The sequence below is a fragment of the Castanea sativa genome, chromosome 12, assembly GCF_040712315.1.
Source record: "Castanea sativa cultivar Marrone di Chiusa Pesio chromosome 12, ASM4071231v1".
Lineage (NCBI taxonomy): Eukaryota > Viridiplantae > Streptophyta > Magnoliopsida > Fagales > Fagaceae > Castanea > Castanea sativa.
The window spans coordinates 21,653,959-21,673,234 of NC_134024.1; the positions used below are offsets into that span (position 1 = coordinate 21,653,959).

General features: G+C 37.3%; 3 protein-coding genes and 1 pseudogene across 3 annotated transcripts; 1 reads left to right on the forward strand and 3 right to left on the reverse strand.

The window, feature by feature from the left end:
- Positions 1–2,660: 2,660 nt before the first annotated feature.
- On the forward strand, positions 2,661–3,794 carry LOC142618701 (uncharacterized). The gene is made up of 2 exons (XM_075791691.1): positions 2,661–3,588; positions 3,703–3,794. The coding sequence occupies exon 1, from the start codon at positions 2,677–2,679 to the stop codon at positions 3,586–3,588; it is 912 nt and encodes a 303-aa protein (XP_075647806.1). The 5' UTR covers positions 2,661–2,676; the 3' UTR covers positions 3,703–3,794.
- A 1,035-nt stretch (positions 3,795–4,829) lies between these two features.
- LOC142620355 (uncharacterized) lies at positions 4,830–7,088 on the reverse strand (annotated as a pseudogene).
- A 436-nt stretch (positions 7,089–7,524) lies between these two features.
- On the reverse strand, positions 7,525–11,555 carry LOC142620356 (uncharacterized). The gene is made up of 10 exons (XM_075793736.1): positions 11,363–11,555; positions 10,682–10,791; positions 10,462–10,539; positions 10,267–10,373; positions 8,816–8,910; positions 8,616–8,731; positions 8,324–8,427; positions 8,166–8,243; positions 7,880–7,958; positions 7,525–7,599 (listed from the first exon to the last, which is right to left on the reverse strand). Exons 1-10 carry the CDS (start codon positions 11,553–11,555, stop codon positions 7,525–7,527), a joined length of 1,035 nt encoding a protein of 344 aa, XP_075649851.1.
- Positions 11,556–13,704: 2,149 nt separating this feature from the next.
- On the reverse strand, positions 13,705–14,850 carry LOC142620357 (serine/threonine-protein phosphatase 7 long form homolog). Its single transcript, XM_075793737.1, has 3 exons — positions 14,306–14,850; positions 14,056–14,146; positions 13,705–13,935 (listed from the first exon to the last, which is right to left on the reverse strand). Exons 1-3 carry the CDS (start codon positions 14,848–14,850, stop codon positions 13,705–13,707), a joined length of 867 nt encoding a protein of 288 aa, XP_075649852.1.
- Between the last annotated feature and the right edge of the window lie 4,426 nt (positions 14,851–19,276).

Here is a 19,276-nt window from a genome sequence, read left to right on the forward strand (position 1 = left end):
ATTGTGATTGTAAATTGGGAATTTTTAGTACCAAATATTGTGATTAATTATGTTATTACAACATATTGGGAATATTTGCTTATTTTTTGTTAGTGTAAATATTGTGATTAAATTATTTTGTAGGTTTTAAAAAAAAATTAATATTGTGATTAAATTATTTTGTAGGTTTTAAAAAAAAATTAATATTGTGATTAAATTATTTTGTAGGTTTTTAAAAAAAATTAATATTGTGATTAAATTATTTTGTAGGTTTTTAAAAAAATTAATATTGTGATTAAATTATTTTGTAGGTTTTTAAAAAAAATTAATATTGTGATTAAATTATTTTGTAGGTTTTAAAAAAAATTAATATTGTGATTAATTATTGGGAATATTTAGTATTGGGGAAATATTTAGTACCAAATTTTGTGATTATGCTAGGTTTTTATTCAAAATTAATATTGGGAATATTTAGTACTAAATATTGTGATCAATTGTTAGGAATATTTAGTACTTTTAGGTTTTTGTGATTGGTATGAAATGGATTATGAGTTTGATACCTAAGACACCCATTACAGTCTTTTTAGTATAAATTATTTCAAGATATAATTGTTTCAGATTTGTAACAAAGATTTCAATGGGTAACTAGTTGCTATAATATTTTTGTTCATCATATCTTATTTGAATGGGTTTTGAAAGTCATGCCTCTAGAATGATTTGGATGTGAGTATATGCAAATTTGGTTGAGGTTAGTATTGTTGGCATGTCATACCCAAAGTTTTGTGATTGATGTTGATTGAGAGTTATAAATTTGTCACTAACACAATTGCACTTGATGATCTATAGGTTGATAATGATCTATATAAATATATACTACGGTGGATCCCTTAGCAATGCCAACCCTTATGATGATTTCCATTTCAAGGTCGGGTATCCAGTCTTTGTTATATGATGATACGCCATAAGTTAAAGACCTTAAGTGATTTGAAGATAAAAATTATGGAAGAGCTGCAACTGAACCCTGCTTTGCATGACATACATATTACTTTCCGTTCTCCACATGAAGTCCTCAATCAATGCATTAATTATAGATATATGGGGATAACAGAAGACAAACATGTGAAGTTCATGTTTCACAAGATGCGTCAATGGGAACAAGTAGCAAATTTTGAGTTGTACGTCACTTTGGAGCCGCGTGCAGAAGTCGGCATAGAGGATATTGTACAAACAACTACATCTCTACAGTTTGCAGTCCTAGATGATCAGTGCACCACGTTGGGAGGCTATACACCCCCTTTTCAAGAGACACCAAGAACAGTTGAGAGCGAACCTGGCAATAGATATGAAGATCAATTTTGTACACATCGAGGTGAATCCTCTACAGTTCCAGTAGTTGAAGATGAAGACGAACACTGTGTTGGGGAAGATCTTGACGATAGAGATGAGTACGAAGAGAGGATTGAGCGAGGTGACTTTGATAGGGGTGTTGATGACCATGAAATTACTCTCAATCCTAATGTTGATGATATGGATGAATGTGATGAAGATGATGCAAACCCTACTGTTAGAGTTCAGCATGTTACAAATGCAACCCCCATTTATGAACCTCCCGCCTTATCATTTTATGAAAACACTTGGGAAAATATGGTTGATCCTGAAGTTGGTGAGCAAGCATTTGCTTCTTCTTGGAATGCGGACATGAATTTTTGTACGGGGTTGATTTTTGCGAATAAAGAAGCGGTGAAACGTGCATTAACAATTTATGCCGCAAAGCATAACAGAAACTTTCTGACTAGTAGGTCGACCAAAAGTAGATTGTATGTGAAATGCATGGATGAGTCATGCAAGTGGTACGTTGGAGCAGTCATGAAGCCTAAACAGGGAACATGGATGGTCACATCTTATGGGGGTCCTCACAGTTGTATGACCCTTGGCATGGCTCTTGATGGTAGAATGATGGATTGTAATTTTCTTGCAGCAGAATTTGTTCCAATGTTACGAGAAAATCACACGGCAACAATTCAACACCTTAGAGATTACATCAAAGGGAAGTATTATGAACATAAGCTTTCTTACTATAAGATATGGGATGCGAAACAAAGGGCTATTGCAAAGATATTCGGCGATTGGGAAGAGTCTTACGAAAGGCTGAAAAAGTTGTTGTTGGCATACTTGGATCAAGAATCTGGCACCCGGTACTGGTATCTCACTGAACCGAGGGAGGAAGGTGTTACAATATTGCGATATATATTTTGGGCTTTCGCTCCTTGCATTGAAGGATTCAGACATTGTAAACCAGTAATCAGTATTGATGAGACCCATTTGTATGGTAAATATCGAGGGGTATTGATGATTGCAATGGCCACCGATGCCAACAACAAGGTTTTGTCTCTCGCCTTTGCTGTTGTGGACAAAGAGTCAGGGCCTAGTTGGAGGTGGTTTTTAGATTGCGTCAGGTTTGCACTGGGGGATGTGATAGCAAATAAGGACATATGCATAATTTCTGACCGACATAAGGGTATTCGAAACGCAATTGCAATCTGGCTTAGAGATGATCATGGACGAGTACGAGTATACCACAAATATTGCCTTCGACATGTTGCTAGCAACTTCAACACGCATTTTCAGGACGCCACTTTAAAGTCATTGGCCTTGAAAGCGGGGTATGCTACTCAGGAAGCTAAATTTGAGTTGTACATGCAACCTATCAAGGAAGCCGAGATCGAGGCCCTTAGGAAGAAATCAGCCACTGAACAACAGGTAAGTGAACCTGACCCATCCATCATGCCATACACATATCTAATGAAAGAGGATATAGAGAAGTGGACCCAGCTACGTGATGGTGGATACCGTTATGGGGCTATGACAACCAATGTCTCAGAGTGCTTCAATGGAGTACTCAAAGGTGCCCGTGGCCTGCCCATTGCTGCACTAGTTGAATTCACTTGGAGCAAACTTGTCGCGTATTTCCATGATCGACACAAAAAAATTACTCATGATCTCTTGGAGGGCAAGGTATGGAGTAAATATGCCTTAGAAATCTTTGATGCAAATTTGAAAAAATCTAAAACACACCAAGTAAGGCCGTTTAATAATGTCCATGGTGTATATCAAGTAACGACTGCGTACAACATCCATAGCTCTGGAGGGGGACAACATAGTCATGAAGTAAACATATTGGCCAGAACATGTGGTTGTGGAAAGTGGCAAAATCGAAAGATCCCTTGTTCACATGCGATTACAGTTCTTCAGTACTTGGGGCAAGATGGAACTGCATATATTGACCCATGTTATAGTTTGGACAACGCCATTCGCACCTACTCACACCAATTTGTGGTGCCCAAGTCAGAGTCATTATGGAGGGACGTGGAAGGTCCAAAGTGGGTGCCTGACCCAGACCTGTTGCGGGCCAAAGGTCGACCTGTGAAGTCTAGGATACGGAATGAGATGGATGGGGTCCGGCGAAAATCGGGAAGCCAAAGGCCAGATTCTGACTTGAGGGAGATTCAACAAAAGCAGAGCTGTGGACTGTGTCATCAACATGGGCATAACCGTAGAAGATGTCCGCTTTCCCGTGGGGCTTCGACAAGCAATACTGACCCAACCTAGGTAAGTGATGCTTTCATATAAAATGTCATGATTATATCAATTATCCAAGTTACGTAGATTAGTACCGTCGTTTTGGCTGTTGGTATTTAATGACAATATTTAAATTTTTCTCAGGTATGCAGATACTCGATTTTGGAATGCCATTGTAGATGTAAATTGTGGTTCTCTTTATTGTGTATTCGAACTTACTATTGGGTTGTATCGGCACAATTATTATTTTCTTTTAGCACTGAATGCACTTGTAATCGAAGTATTCTGTATCCAATGTACCCATTTTCTTCCTCATATGTATAGCTTTCGATTCTTTTACGACCTTATTTTCGTCAAGTCTTATCTTATTTTTACTCTGCATGACATTGTTCACTTATTGTTTATAATTTTTAGTCTTGTTAAGTTGATGGTGGCATTACTTGTGAGGAAGGAAAATAACCAATAAGGTGGTTTTCTAAAAGTTTTGCTTATTCTTTAGTTAACATACTGAATAGAGAGAGAAAAATATCGTGTTTCTGCACTACAGGGAAAAAAAAGTAAGAAAAATAAAGGAAGAAAAAAAAGGAAAAAAAAGTAAGCAAAGAATAAGGTAAGAAAAAAAAAGGAAAAAAAAAGGGTAAGAAAAAAAAGTACGCAAAAGAAAGGAAAAAAAAAGTAAGCAAAAGAAAGAAAAAAAAAAGGTAAGAAAAAAAAAAGTAAGCAAAAGAAAGGAAAAATAACAGCAAGAAAAAAAACGGAAAAACAAATCCAAGAAAAAAAAGGATACGAAAAAAAGTAAGAAGGAAAACAAAAAAAAAAATGTAAAAAAAAAACGTAAAAATCGACTTCATAGGGATCGATTTTGTCCCAACTCTCTGCCTGAAATCTTTGGAGAAGGGTACTCAATGTAGAACTCGAGTCCATAGTACTCGAATTATAGCAACATAAATCGAGTTCATTGAACTCGATTTATAAGGCCACATAAATCAAGTTCAATGAACTCGATTTATAGGTTTTTAATTTTTTTTTTTTTTTGGGTGGTTTCCTGTCACAAGCCCTACGTGTGAACCTCACAAAATCATAGTACTAATAATTTTACTTTTGATATAAGCATAAATGGAACACAAAAAGTAAAATAGATGATTTTTATTTAGCAAATTAGTATCATTGCGGTAAATCTCAACATAATTTAAAAGCTACAGAAAAATCCAACTACAAGCTATGCAATACACATACAAAGCATTTCACAAACTAGCATACGGATTATCAAGAGGTTATACGACCATAAATAAGATCTAGCTAAATCCAATCTATTTAAGCAAGGATGGAACAAAGTAACAGATTACATATCAAAAGCAATCAAATTATATAGCCAAAATGGATAGATGATACACAGCTACACTATTGTTGCTTATAGTAGCCACTTTGGTAAGGAGGAGGGTATGGAGGTGGGATGGTGTAAGGAGGCCAAGGATGAGATCCAGATTGTTGTGCATGGGCATTGTAGTATGGATCTCGCCACCCCGGATAAGTAGGTTGGCCATACTCATGCCCAATAAGTGACTGCTGCTGTAGGTGGAACATGGTAAGGAGAAGGCACCTGTGGCGAGCTATAATCAGCTTGTGGGGGACCATACCCAGGCATTGTAGGCTGCTCTGGTGGCTGATAGGAAGCTGCTTGTGGCCGAGGATCTGCTTGTTGTTGTGAATTGGATCTTTGATTCTGATGTCCTACTGAAGGGTAGTTGTTGTAAGCACTTGCGTTTTTATTATCCTGGAAATTGAGGCCCGCCATTTGTCTTTGCACATCTTCAGTCATTTCCCGGCACTGGATGTTTCTGGTCATGACAAAATCGCTGCATTGCTGCTTTACATTTGTGATTGCATCCTGTTGAAAAAAGACAGCTCATTTATCCACTCTTTTTTATGTTAATTCTATTGAAAAAAGAAAATCTTGCAAACACATGATGTATATACAAGTTACAAACATTCCTAAAGAATTAGGAAGAGAGTCCAACAAATGATGTATGGGTTTAAGTCCTCCCTGCCTCAGTTACAGAATTCTCTAGCATAGTTAAGTAATTTCTAAAAAATGCAGCAATTCCCTATCATAGTTAAGTAATTTCTAAAATATGCTGCAATTCCCTAGCATAGTTAAGTAATTTCTAAAAAAATTAATATACGTAGATATCTTATTAATTCCTTTGAAGATGTACCCTACTGCACCATTAAAAACTAGGGTAAAAAAAAGTAGCACATGGGGCACTTTTTCCATCTATAAAAAAAGTGAGATCATGAAAATGATTAGAGTACTCAACACATGATGTAAGTCATCCTGACTTGCGGATAGGTTAAAAAAATAATAATAGACAGCAGAATCAGTTCCTTTCCTTCTGAAAGCAAGATAAAACAACAAGAATCAGGGAAAAAAAATTCCATTACCAAAAGATTAAATCACTTACAGATTCAGTATGACTTGTCAAAGAATGTACTAAGCTACCATCAGCAGCATTCCAAACACATATTCTGCAATCTGCATAACAAAAAAAAAATCCTATGGTTAAAAATCACAGCTTATATCTCCTAGTTATTAGAGGTATTCAAACATAAATTCTTGTGATTTTCATATTACACGTGCAGAAGTGCACATGAACAGACAAAAAATTAAATACATAAATGTATGAAGTAATGCTTTGTTCAAGCTGCACGCAAGATGGGGGATAAAAAAAGAACAACAATTACAATTGAATATAGCAAAGAACCTTAAATGAAAATGGTGGCTTCTATTTACTTCAGACTGTCCCATCAGTCCCCCACATTTATTATTAGAAAATCAAACAAAGAATGGTACCACACCATCGGGTATCTATAGCCCACCATTTGACTCCTTCAATACCACGAGGATCGGATAATTGAGATGACTAATCACCCAAGATCCTAATCCTCAAAGTTTGAGCTCACAGGACACAGCCATGAACTGGACTCAACCTTCTGAAACTCATAGAAGGTCCATTACTGTGGCATGCTAAATGCCACCCCTTATGCTGAACTCATAATTTACTAGTCTTCAAACTGTCATATCCATCCCTATACAGATCAAGCAAATAAACCTGCTACCCCATTGAATAATAATGTTCATAAAACTAGAGAAATTTTATAAAAGAGTGCCACATTGAAAACTAAATCCTAGAACGCTTAAAGTGAGCTAGTCCCCAACGACTATAATAAATTTGAGGGCAAGGAATGCTCTATTGTTCAAGAGGAATCCACAATTAATTAAACCAATAATGGCCAATCCAAACAAAACGAACATTCTCGTGTTTGAAAAATAAAATGGGGAATGCTTGAATTTGAGGAATGGGACCAATGAGCTCTAGCTCAACTAACATCTTCTCCCCTTAAAATTTCTAGATGGAGGGTGGGATCATGGGTTCAAGACCCATTGGGTGCATGTACAACTTACCAATAAAAAAGTGAGGAATAGGGTAGTAGAAGAAGAAGAAACCCAATAGTGACCATCGAAACCCCATTTTCTCAGAGAGCATGTGCTAATTGGGACCTAGGATGCATTGACATGGGTATGGTACAATACAGCGACGAGCAATTTTTGAAAAACTATAACATGATATGACACTATTATGACATGGGTACGGCACCCCAAATGAAGTGTCAGTGCTTCTAACTCCAAAGCACAAGCAGCCTAGAAAGTGAAGACATCACAATTAACTATCTCATACAAACCACTTGGGGAATCTATACTCAATGGATTCATTTTTAGTTGATTAACTATAATCACCCATTCAAGGAAGTGTCAGCAACACATACCAAAACATTAAGACAATTAAATTAAATAACAGCAACAAGCAAGTTATCCATGATAGCAGCAAGGACAAAGCGATTGTCTAAGCTCCAAACAATCATATTAACACCACGAGGAGTTGGAAGCATTCTCTGACGAGGACCCCCTCATGGAGGTTGAGGAGGCATTGGTGGAGGTGGAACTTTGAGATGATAAGCTCTTGTCCAACGGCCAGATTTCCCCTAAAACAAGATAATAGAAATACAAATTTTTATCTAAAAATCACATATCAAACACCAAGTCAAATCACCAAATTTAACTTCACATTTTGGAAGGGACTTGTTAGAATAATGGTTAAATCATTAAATTCCCAATTTCCTAATGGTTTAAGCTATTAGGATAAGTAATTGATTATCAGCAATTACGTCACTCGTTGTCTCACAACAATAGATTTTAAAAGGGAAGGGGTCAGGGAGGGCCGCAAGAACAAGAAAGTCTAAGTCTTCATTGATGGGAGCTTACATGTGATCTACGTGATCTGGGAATCCAAATAATTGCACTGCCATCACAAGAACAGGTAACTATGTTGTCGTGAGTGAACCTGCAAACAGAAAAACAATGCAAATATTTCTTATATAGCTTATATTAAACCAAAGCAATATTATTTAACCTATAATGCAATATTAAAATAGGAACCTGAAGGGAGAACCCACATTAAAAAGAAGGATAGACCTTATAGCATTCAATTTTAACTCCCCACCCCCAACCCCTAAAGAAAGAGTACTGGCAGAGAAACAAAGAAACATACCAGGAATTCCTAAATTTTGGAATATTCTCTTCTTTTGAGGTATCAGACATAGTAAATTTAGATGCTACAGCACACCCACTGCAAAATATGGAGTAACATATATATCAGCATGCAAAAGTTTATTAAAGATTATTGGCAATGTACCATGACAATCTAACCTAAATTGCACATAATTGACATCATTCTCATGGCCAGATAACACATCTATCTCATGATTTGGTTGGTCCGAGTCTTCTGCATTTGGTTTACAAGCATTCCACACCTGCAAGCATATAGTTCTTAATATAAAAATCTTAATCTATAGCTACACTTCACTCCGAATACTAATGCAGTAAAGAACTAAAGATTGTGCAAAACATTTACATTTGCTTTTGTAGAAAGTTGAAGCAATACAAAGAATACGCAGAAGACATTTACAAAATAAACAAAGAGCAAATATGTTTAACATACCCTGGCAAGAGTGTCAGAGCTGCCGGTAACAAATACGGTTCCATTAGAATTAAATGCACAACAAAAAATTTGATGGCTCGGAGGAACACTACTTGAGGATGGACCATTGTTCTTTCCTGCAGCCAATTAGTTATTTCAAACTTTTTACCCCAATGAAGCAGACATCAATTATAAGGACACTTAAAAAAAGGCAAACTAACCAGCTAGAGAATCTGAAGGCCTTGGAACATATATCCTTGGACTGAACTGGGAATACCTAGCATCCCATATCCTACGTGTTCCATCATCAAATGACCTACAGAGGACAAGGATACACAAAGTAAATTACATTTAAAATAAATCAATTGACAGAAGAATGTGTATAGGAATTTTCTCCTCCACAGCAAACAAATCCCATAGCCAAAGGAATTCATTGTTAAAAAAAAATTTAAAGGGGAGAGAGATTGTTTGATGGTAGCAGATACTATAAAAACATAATAAAACAAGACTTCAGAACTTCACTAAGTACAAAAAAGAATAGGACTATATCCCCTAGAAATGAAGAAAAATGAAATTTCATTACGGCAGATGAAGGGTCATTAATCACTTCAACTAATGTGGAAACTGAATGCATCAGTTTAAAATACTACAATTTAACAAACAATTATAATGAGTTCGAACCAAACAGTGTTTTCAGATGCTATCCTAGAAAAACTTAAAAAGGAGTCATTACCCAATGTCAGACCCACAGTCCTGGGAGAGAAGAATTGGATACAGTCCTAACCTTCAGCATTTTTATATGTAAAATGGCCACTCTCAAGAATTGAACCCAAGCACTAGCCCTTAGCAGCCCAAGACTTCACCATTTCCCTGGACAATAGCCTTTTTTTTCAGAAACAGCTATGTCCAATTGTACTAAATGTTGGGCTATTAAAAAAAAACATATTCATAAAATGTGTAGCTGAAATAAGAATGTTAAGATGGATAAGTAGAAATACACGGAAAGAATGAGGAAATCAGTTTAAAGATAGATGAAAGATAAGGGAGTCACTTGAGATGGTTTGATCATGTTCAGATGAAAGCAATTAATATTTAATGCACCAATAAGAAAGAGTGACCAAAAATAACATTAATAGTAGTAGTAACAAAGATTTGTTGATTAAGGAAGTAATAAAGAGAATGGCTTCACATAGAATATAATGGAGAAAAAACATATATGTGACTGATCCTAATTGATCTGTTGAGTATCCATAGCTGACCCAAAAAAATTGGAACTAAGTCTCTGTTGTTGTTTTATAAACTGTTACAACAAGAGGGGAATGGGGGATTTGAACCATGGTTGTTCTTATAAAGAGATCAATCAATGCCACTGAGCTATAAGGCTCTCGGCAATCAGCCAAGAAATCATCCAAAACCATGCTAGCAGATTAGGTCAAGTAATTTTTGCTCCTTCAGTGGGCATGCCCCCTACTGGGTATGGATCTCAAGAATAGTAAATAATCAAATTTGTAAAAAGCAAAAAGAATAATTCAAAGCAATTAATAATTAAACTATCGAAAAGAATATACCACAAATCAACAAGGTCAGACAGAACATTGCGTTTTTTTACAGCAAACCAACAATGCCACACATACATACATAGGTATTTAAAAAAAGAAAGGACCAGCCTTACGATAGAAGGTTGTAAATAGAGTTAGGTTTGGGGCTAAATGCAATAGCAGTAACAGCTCCAGTATGCCCCTTCAGGACTGAGATTGGGAACCCATCAGGCAAACGCCACTATCAAAAGCAGGAAATAAAAGAGTCAAATAATCATCAAGTATCCAAACACAGGGTGGGAAACAATAGGGAGAAGTGCATATCTTACAACTCGAATGCTACAGTCATTTGAAGACGATGCCACCAAAGCATTGTTGGAACTCACAGCCAAATCAGTGATATCACCCTTATGAGCATAAAATAAGATATTAAATATAACAAGATATAACAAAAAGAAAAATCTCTCATTTGTTCTTTCTCTTTTGGTTCTAAATGTAACAAATGATCAAATGATGCAAAGGAGTGTCCTACAGACCATCCAGACTTACTTCATGTCCACGGCAATTGGCCAAACAATATGCAGTTTCCATTGACCAGATTTTAACAAGACGATCATCTGAACCAGTAACAACATATCTCCCAGAGCGATCAAACATTGCTACAGGATATACATGAAGGTAAAACCATCACTAAAACTTACAATAACATTTAAAGGAATTTATTCTTCCATTATTACTTTTTAATAAAGAGAGAGAGAAAGAGAGACTGAGAGTGGCCAAACTATATAGGAAACAAGATAAAAGATAAAAGGATCAAACCTGTTTTTAAGAAACAAGTTTAGGAGCAAGTGGTTTTAATTAGGAGCAAACCTGTTTTTATGAACTGAAAAAAGATAAAAGCCAATAACTACAGTAAAGTTTTAAGGGGCACACAAACAATAACTACAACACACAAACAATCAAAGGATCAGTTTAATATTTTCCCAAAGTTCAAGAGGTTTTTTTGCATTTTTTTTTCTTTTAAAAGACATAGCACCAGCAGCAGCAACAATAGTAAACTTAGAAAAAATAAGTCTAATGCTAACCTTTGGACTAAAAGGCAAAAGCAACTCAATATCAAATTTAACTTCACCATATGCTGTTTGTTGATTATCAGTCCATAACATACAAGGGATTATCTTCCACATGGATCTAGAATTTAAAATACAGGTCTAGGAGTAAAAGGCATACCACAATATACAGCATTCCTGTGTCCCCTTAGTCTCTTGGTATTTTGCATCTTCTGTACCATGGTAGACGGTTTTGCAATGGCATAACTTGCTGCACGAATCGAAGGGGCACGACAATGTCTTGCAAAACCACCCCCAATTTCCCTCAAACTTAGCCCACGAACTTGATCGGCTCTCATATGAGGCCATCGCATGTAAGCGGGGGCCTCTTGACTTCATCATTCCCTTTGTCCCTATCATCCGAAAAAGGATAGGAAGCTCATAATTATAAATAAATAGAAAAACTACCTTTACCAACAAATGGGTGCAAATATAGCAGTGCTTTTTGATAAGTAACAAATTTTATTAAACCAAATGAGGCAGAAGTACTTCTGGTAAAGGAAGAGGAATAGAACTGCCAAAACTTCCGTACACCAGTGAATGAATAATTTAGATGAAAACAGTATGGAAACTTAATATTTAAGCATGATATACATAAATATTACTTCTCAATCAATTGAGAAAATCCCAACTTCAAGCTTTGCATGTGTGACACACTAATTTATAAACTGCAGTAACACTTAAAGTGAAAACACCTACAGCTTAATAGTGAAAATGAATTCCTCCCAAGAAGAGTAGGCACATCAGCTGCATTTGGAGCATTTTTACCACATATGCCACGTGATGGAGAAGGTGCACTTAGCAACAGCTGCCTCAAAAGCTTTACCAAGTGATCCTTTTCAATGTGAGGATACATAATTAAGTATCAATTATAACAGGGAATTAATCAAGGAAACTATAAGGAAAAAAAAAGTAAACAGAGAAGTAATCTGATATTTAATTGGCCCCTAAAGAAAAACCCTAAAACCCTAATACCTAACAAACTAAAAAAAAAAAAAACCTCTTGAGCTTCATTGTTTGAAGCCCTGAACTAAACAAATATGTAAATGCAAAGCAATCTCAACAAAGCATAAATAAAAAAAATAAAAATAACATAGGGTTATGGGCAGATGGGGTGCTAACCCTATGGCACTTGACGTTTACGCTGTCTTGTATAATGTCTGGTATGTGGGGGAGGGGGTACCGCATCTCCTTGGTCAGGCTCCTTGCATTGCTGCAAAGACGAAGTTACAAAGAAACAATGGATCAAATGAATTTTAATACCAACTATAGCAGCAGTCACGAAAGTATTCAAAGCTAGTAAATGACCAATGCATACCGTGGGGCCAGCCTTGTGTCCTGCTTTGTGACCACCTATCCCACAAGGAGGTGCTTTTCTTGTGCGTTTAGGCCGACCTTGTGGGGGTGACTGTAGCTCATCAACTTGCTCATTCTCGACATGCACAGCTGGTTGATTTGCTTGACTCCCATCAACTGAAGATACTACAACTACGGGGGAGGATGGTGTAGCTAACGAAATGTGAGTGAGGCTCATAGTCATAGGAGCTGTATGCAGTCCAGGAGTGGGCATGAATGACATGGAGTCACTATGGGGTGGTACATGGTGTATATGACCAATGCTGTACGAGGGAGATTGAGTGTGCATGACCTGAGGGGTGTCATTGAAATCAATGCCGAGATCAAAGGATGGTGGAGTAAGGGATAGATGCGCGGGGTCAGAAAATGTACATAGGGTGGGTGAAGGGATCTCGGGGTGAGAAGATGCATGTGCAGTGGGTACAGGGATCTGTAGGTCAGGAAATGCGGGAGTAGTACGCGGAGGGATCTCTGGGGAAGGAGATGCATGTGGGGGTGGAGGGAACTCTGGGGCAGGTGATGCATGTGGGGGTGGAGGAAACTCTGGGGCAGGTGATGCATGTGGGGGTGGAGGAAACTCTGGGGCAGGATAAGCATGTGGGGGTGGAGGGGGTTGATTTTGGCCTTGATGGGGTGCAACACACTGGCCATGGCTATGGCTGGCAGGAGTTGAGCTCGTGCTTGGTCGTGCATTATGTTCTGGCAGTTCTGGATTTGCTGTATCCGAATCTTCCAAGGGAAGATGGGCAGCTAGACGGTGAAGGTGATCCACTTCCTTCAGCATAGCTGTAATCAGCTTGTGCTCAGGACTGTCTACTACATAATGCATCAACATCTGCTTGTGCATGACGACTTGCAATTTTTGTAGTACAATTAGTACACCTAACGCAAAAATGGTAATACGCAACAAAATTTGGAAAGAAAGGTCAAAGCGATTACCGTAATAAGAAGAGAGGCGCTAGTGTGGTCGACAAACCTCCATGTGACTTTACCATACCAGCCGAAGTATGGATGAACACTCGACATAGCACCCTCTAGTCGTGCTCCATGACATAGTTTCTGTGCTCTCGTATTCCATACTTGGATGTGGCCAAAATGTCTGACCCTCTAATCCACTTCAGTCTTCCCCCTTAGGTCTATCTTATGAAGGGCATCGTCAGTATCAACATCTTCGGAAATTTCTTGCACCATCCCAAACTGACAAAGAACACGATTCGGTGTATGTTTTTCTACTAGCCAGAAACATACAAACGGCACCCTCGCCATCCACATGTCTCGTCTTGCTAGACAGAACGCAGGCAGGTAGCCTAAATCAGCTTCATATGGTTGCCACACCACCTGATATAGTAAAAAAAAAGCGCAGCACATTATGCAATGTTCCATTATTTTCAACTGACATATTTTACAGTTATAATAGTATAGACTAAGATAACATTACAAGAAACACAATTTGGATACCTGGTTGGGATACATAGAATCTAGAAGTTGACGGTACCGAACTAAACAGATTTCGGCGGGGCTATTCTTTGTGCTCACAATCCAAACCAACCTACAATGAAGAAAGAGGGAATCAATATCTACCAATTATGCAATGTAATAAAAAAGAAAAAGGATATGTATGTTGAATAATGCTAAGTTCAATGTGTCATATCGTTTAAAATGATGGATCCAAAAAAAATAGAGAGAATCGGTCAAGGAAGAGACTTACTTAATAGACAATGGCGAAGATGGTAATGGTGGGCCATATGCACCATCTGGTGGGAGGTCCATCCTTGGGCACAAGAAAGGGAATCTGGACCATGCCCAATATTGAACGAGTATTAAGGCCCCACCAATCTGACTAGCGTTTTTGTCGGTTGCCCTGCATAACTCTCTGTACAACCATGCAAGGCAAGCGCTCCCCCAACTGTACCGAGGTGGATTGTGAAGGTCCCTCAACATCTGCAACCACATCGTATGCACCCTATCGCCAGACTTGTCAGCGAAAATTGTGTCCCCTAGGAGTGCTAGAATATAACACCGTGCATACTGATGCACAACAACCTCTTCTGCACCATCGGGCAACCCTTGGTCAATTTTTTCAAGTAGCTTCTTGATTTGGATCCTCTGTCCTTTAAGCACCACGAAATTAGTAACAATTCCAAGCATTTCTTGACATTCAACAGCCCATTTCAAGGCACAAGTTCCAACAATTGCCTCACCATCGATTGGAATCCCCAACAGAACCTCCACGTCTTGTAATGTGATCGTCATCTCACCATGTGGAAGGTGGAAGGTGTGGGTTTCAGGCCGCCATCGCTCAACAAAGGCCGTTATCAAATTATGGTCAAGCTCTCTAAATGGAGTCCTATACAGCCCCTCTAATCCAATTCTCTTGACAATGTCGAGGACGCGATCATCCACCATCGGGCTTTGTTTTCGAAACTCCTCATTACGACCACGACATTTCAATACCCCCGGATCCTACACATGATAGAACCATGGTGATGAGATGTAATATGCCATAACCTTTGTATAAATGATTGTAGCTATTGTTGGGAAAATAGACTATAAGTTCTTCAATTGGAATTTCCATGAGTTTATGACAACTTATTTAATGAAGGGTTTGTAGTCTTCTTATTTTTTTTATACAAAAACCAAAAATACAAAAGCTATATATCAAGATTAAGGTTATGCTCAAGAAGAATTACATCAACAAAATCAGGAGTATAACCTAAAATGAAAATGATAAGAGGTAGATAATTATTTAGAGACCATTTTGCAAGAGCATTACTATGCATTCAAAGCTAGTGATACCATTGACAAACTTAGGATTTTAGAAATGAAAAAAAAAAAATCAACATAATGTGAAAGGATAAGAAAAGAATATAAAAATTTAGCAGGTCGTCGAATTTAATTTTACCTGGCCTTCCCAAACAGCAGATGATCGATGTTCTGTTAGAAACCTTAACACCGAAGGAACCCTGGGACCAAGACCGAACTCATCATCCACCCCAGCAACAGCAGCCATACTACATATTAAATTAGAAGAAAATGCATCAATTGCCTAAAGCTTTATATCTTTGAAGTTAGCATGATTTCTTTAAAGTAAATCCGTCCCCAAGTCTCATTTCCCACAAACAAATACATACAAGGAATTTCTAGCAGATATTACCAGGATATTTTTTTGGCATGACCAAATTTGTTGGTAGTATTCTGCTGTTTCTAAAGATCTGAAACGTGTCCCATTAAATTATGCCTACTCTTCCAAAATGGCATGATAAATTATGCCTACTCATACAGCCCCCCTTCCCCAACCCCCACAGCTCTCTGTTCTTCTCTATCTCTCTATTTGCTATAAAGACTTCCTAAGAAGAATGTGAGGTGGTGAGAAGGGTCAGAATCAGCACCTATATATATTTGGAAAAAAAAAAAAGTGAAGTGGCGAGAAGGGTCAGAATCAGCACCCATACATATTTGAAAACAAAAAACATAAGAAAATAAAAAGAAACATACAACAAAAAAGCAGTCATTCATGCTTTAAGTGTTGACATTGTCAAATACTTTAAGATCGTCCTTCAGTTTTAGTTGTAAAAAAAATCCCATGCTTGGCTTTTGACTTGGAAAGTGATAGAAAACTGGGATTACATCTTGGGGAGCAACTGATGGAAGAAGATGGGAGCCATTTTGGTTTCAGACTTTGAAGAAACGTTTTCCCCCTTTTCTCAGTCATCAGAACTACATGACAGTTTGCTAGAGCATCCAATCCCACCATCACAAACACGCCAATCACACACCCTCCTTTCATTCAAAAACCCAATAAATTCTCTATCAACTACTCATCTAAATCCATTTATGTTTGAAACTCAATCACCAAACTTCAATCACATTCATGAGGATTGTGTTAGCATGGAGGGCCCTTTTCCTTAAGCATTTCATTTTCCATATAAGGTCAGGGAAGGACATGAGGAAAAAATTGTTTTCTTACAAAGAAATTAGAAAGGAAAAAGGAGCTGCTACTCCTAGGAAAACAAAACACTTTGGTAGGCAAGAAGCAAACAGATATAGGAGATGGGGGGATTGGCTTAGTAGACATATCTCATTAAGAAAACATAAAAACCCCAAATCCATAAACATGTAAAAATAAAAAATAAAAACTTAAAACCATGAAATAGGGAAGAAATCGTATATGAACACAAAAATGGAATTACATATTATTTTATAAGTAAAAATAATTCTATTAAAAAAGTGGAAATAGTTCAAATACACATGATATGTATCTATCCACTCCCAAAGAATTAAAACTCAAATTCAATAAATCTAAAAAGCTAGTACTAAGTGCACAGGGCTCCAGCTTCTACTGGGTTTGGAAATGATAGTTGGTAGGCAACCTTACCCCTAATTTTGAAGAAGCCGATTCCCAAATTCAAACCCATGACAAATCCCTTGCATGGATGGCACTTGCCATTGCACCAAGGTCCAACCTCCCTCAAATTTAATATATCTAGAAATAAAATGGAACTACATCGTTCAACAATGCTTGGATAAACTATGCCTCCCCTTCCCTTATTTTAAATGAAGCAGAAAGTCTTCACCAAGTAGTTGGCATTCTATAAGCATTCACCATTTCATTTTCTTTTTTGAAATTAAAAAAAAGAACAAGTCAAATAGAGCTTCAACAACAGTGATGTATCCTTTAAATTTTGTTATACTTTTTTTTTTTTTTTTTTTTTGAGAATAAAAGCAAAGCTGAAATGACTAGCTTCTTGTTTAATTCAAGATCCTGTTTTTTAATAGAAAGTAATATGAGTGCAGTATGATCCCTCTTTCTCAAGAGGGCCAGACAAGAAAAATATTGAAAGCATTAACTAAATGCTGAAACCAGGGGGTTTCGTTCTTGAAAATAAGAGAATTTTAAGAACTGGAATACGAGTGCAACTAGATCTACCCTCACAATCTAATGGAAGAAGCTCCATTATAAAATAGTAGCTCCATAACAAAATAGTACAAGAAATGGAGTAATACACTAAAGGCTAGCCACGGTTTAAATTGCAAACTTGTAGGTGCTTGGTAGGACACACTTTTTTTTTTTTGATAATTGTAGGACACAAATTTATTTAAGCTAATGAATCAACCTAACATCCAGTAAGAGCTGATTTATACAAAATAATCGCCACATCCTCTTTAAAGTACTTGAAGGAAATCACTTATAAAGTAGGCAAAAACACATGAAATGTAGTGTGGTTGGTATGTTGTCAAATTTCTCAATAAGCAAACAGTTAAATAAATAATGAATTTAAGAATCAATTACCTGAGAGTGAGAGAGAGACGGTGGGTCAGAGAGATGGTCACAGTTCGACGAGGAGAGGGGCCACCGACGACAGAGCAAGCCACCGATGAGTTGAGAGGAGCCACCGACGACAGAACCAGCCACCGATGAGCTCGAGCCGCCGATGAGTTGAGAGGAGAATGACAGAGAGAGGGAGAGCCGCCGATGAGTTGAGCGTTTGGGTGTTTGAGAGTGAGAGACTATGAGAGAGAGAGTGAATGTTTGAATTTTTGTGATTTTGAGAGTGAGAGATGAGTGTGATCTGTGGCTTTGAGAGTGAGAGCGAGAGACTGAGTGTGTGAGGTGTTTGAGAGTGTTTTGGTGAGAGTGAGAGCGAGACTGAGTGTTGGAGAGATATGGGACACTGAACACAAATCGAGTCTCTTAGACTCGAGTTCTTAAAACGAGTTTAATAGACTCGATTTTTAAATCTACGTGGACATTTTGTCCACATCAGCCGGTGCCGCGACGGAGAAATCGAGAACATTGTACTCGATTTATAAGCCCAAAATCAAGTTCAATGAACTCGATTTGTTAGAAACCAAATTAGTTTGAAACGTTGCCCAACTAATAATATTGTTTACATTTTATAGTTATTTAAAAATTTTGTTCATCAATTTCTTCAACCATAAACAAAACTTGAACAAAGGCCATAACTTTATTGTGTAACTAGGAAAAAGGGAAAACTAAGCTCAAGGGGAAAAATATATTTAAAGAGAAAGCTACTGTACATCTAGCTTTATTGAGGAGAAAAACAGATTTATGGGTGATGCGCAAATTGGAGCTTTCACTTCTTCTTCTTGTTTCTGTTTTGTGGGTTTGATTTTCTTTGATTTAGATAGTTTTTTTTATCGCACCTGCACTTTTGCTGTGTTCTTGGATTTATTTTTGGGTGGTAGCGTGACAGTGGTTTGGATTTGAAAATATAGAGACGGTGGTTCAAACCAGGCAATGGTAGTTAGCCATGACCGGTGATGTTGATGGGGCCAGCGCGGGGGGTTGTAGTGGTGGCCTGGTGGGAGTGGGCTGGGGTTTTTATTTATTATTTATTTTAAGTAATTAAAATTAGGGAAGGTTTAATGGTATGAGACAATTAAATACGTTGACATGTGGCATATTTTTATTAGTGGAGTATAAAGAGTAGGAAAAATGAGATAGAAGATTTGGATTCGTATTTGTCTAACTTGGAGTCTACTTCAACCTGTCTAAATTTGAAATTTCTTTACTTCAAGATTTTTAAACTTTTTTTTATATTTATCCACAGAGAGATCACTTCACTTTATTTTTGTGACTGTGGTCAGGTTTTATTTTATATATATACATATATATAGGAAATTTATTCTTTTTTTTATGAATAATGTGATATGTTTA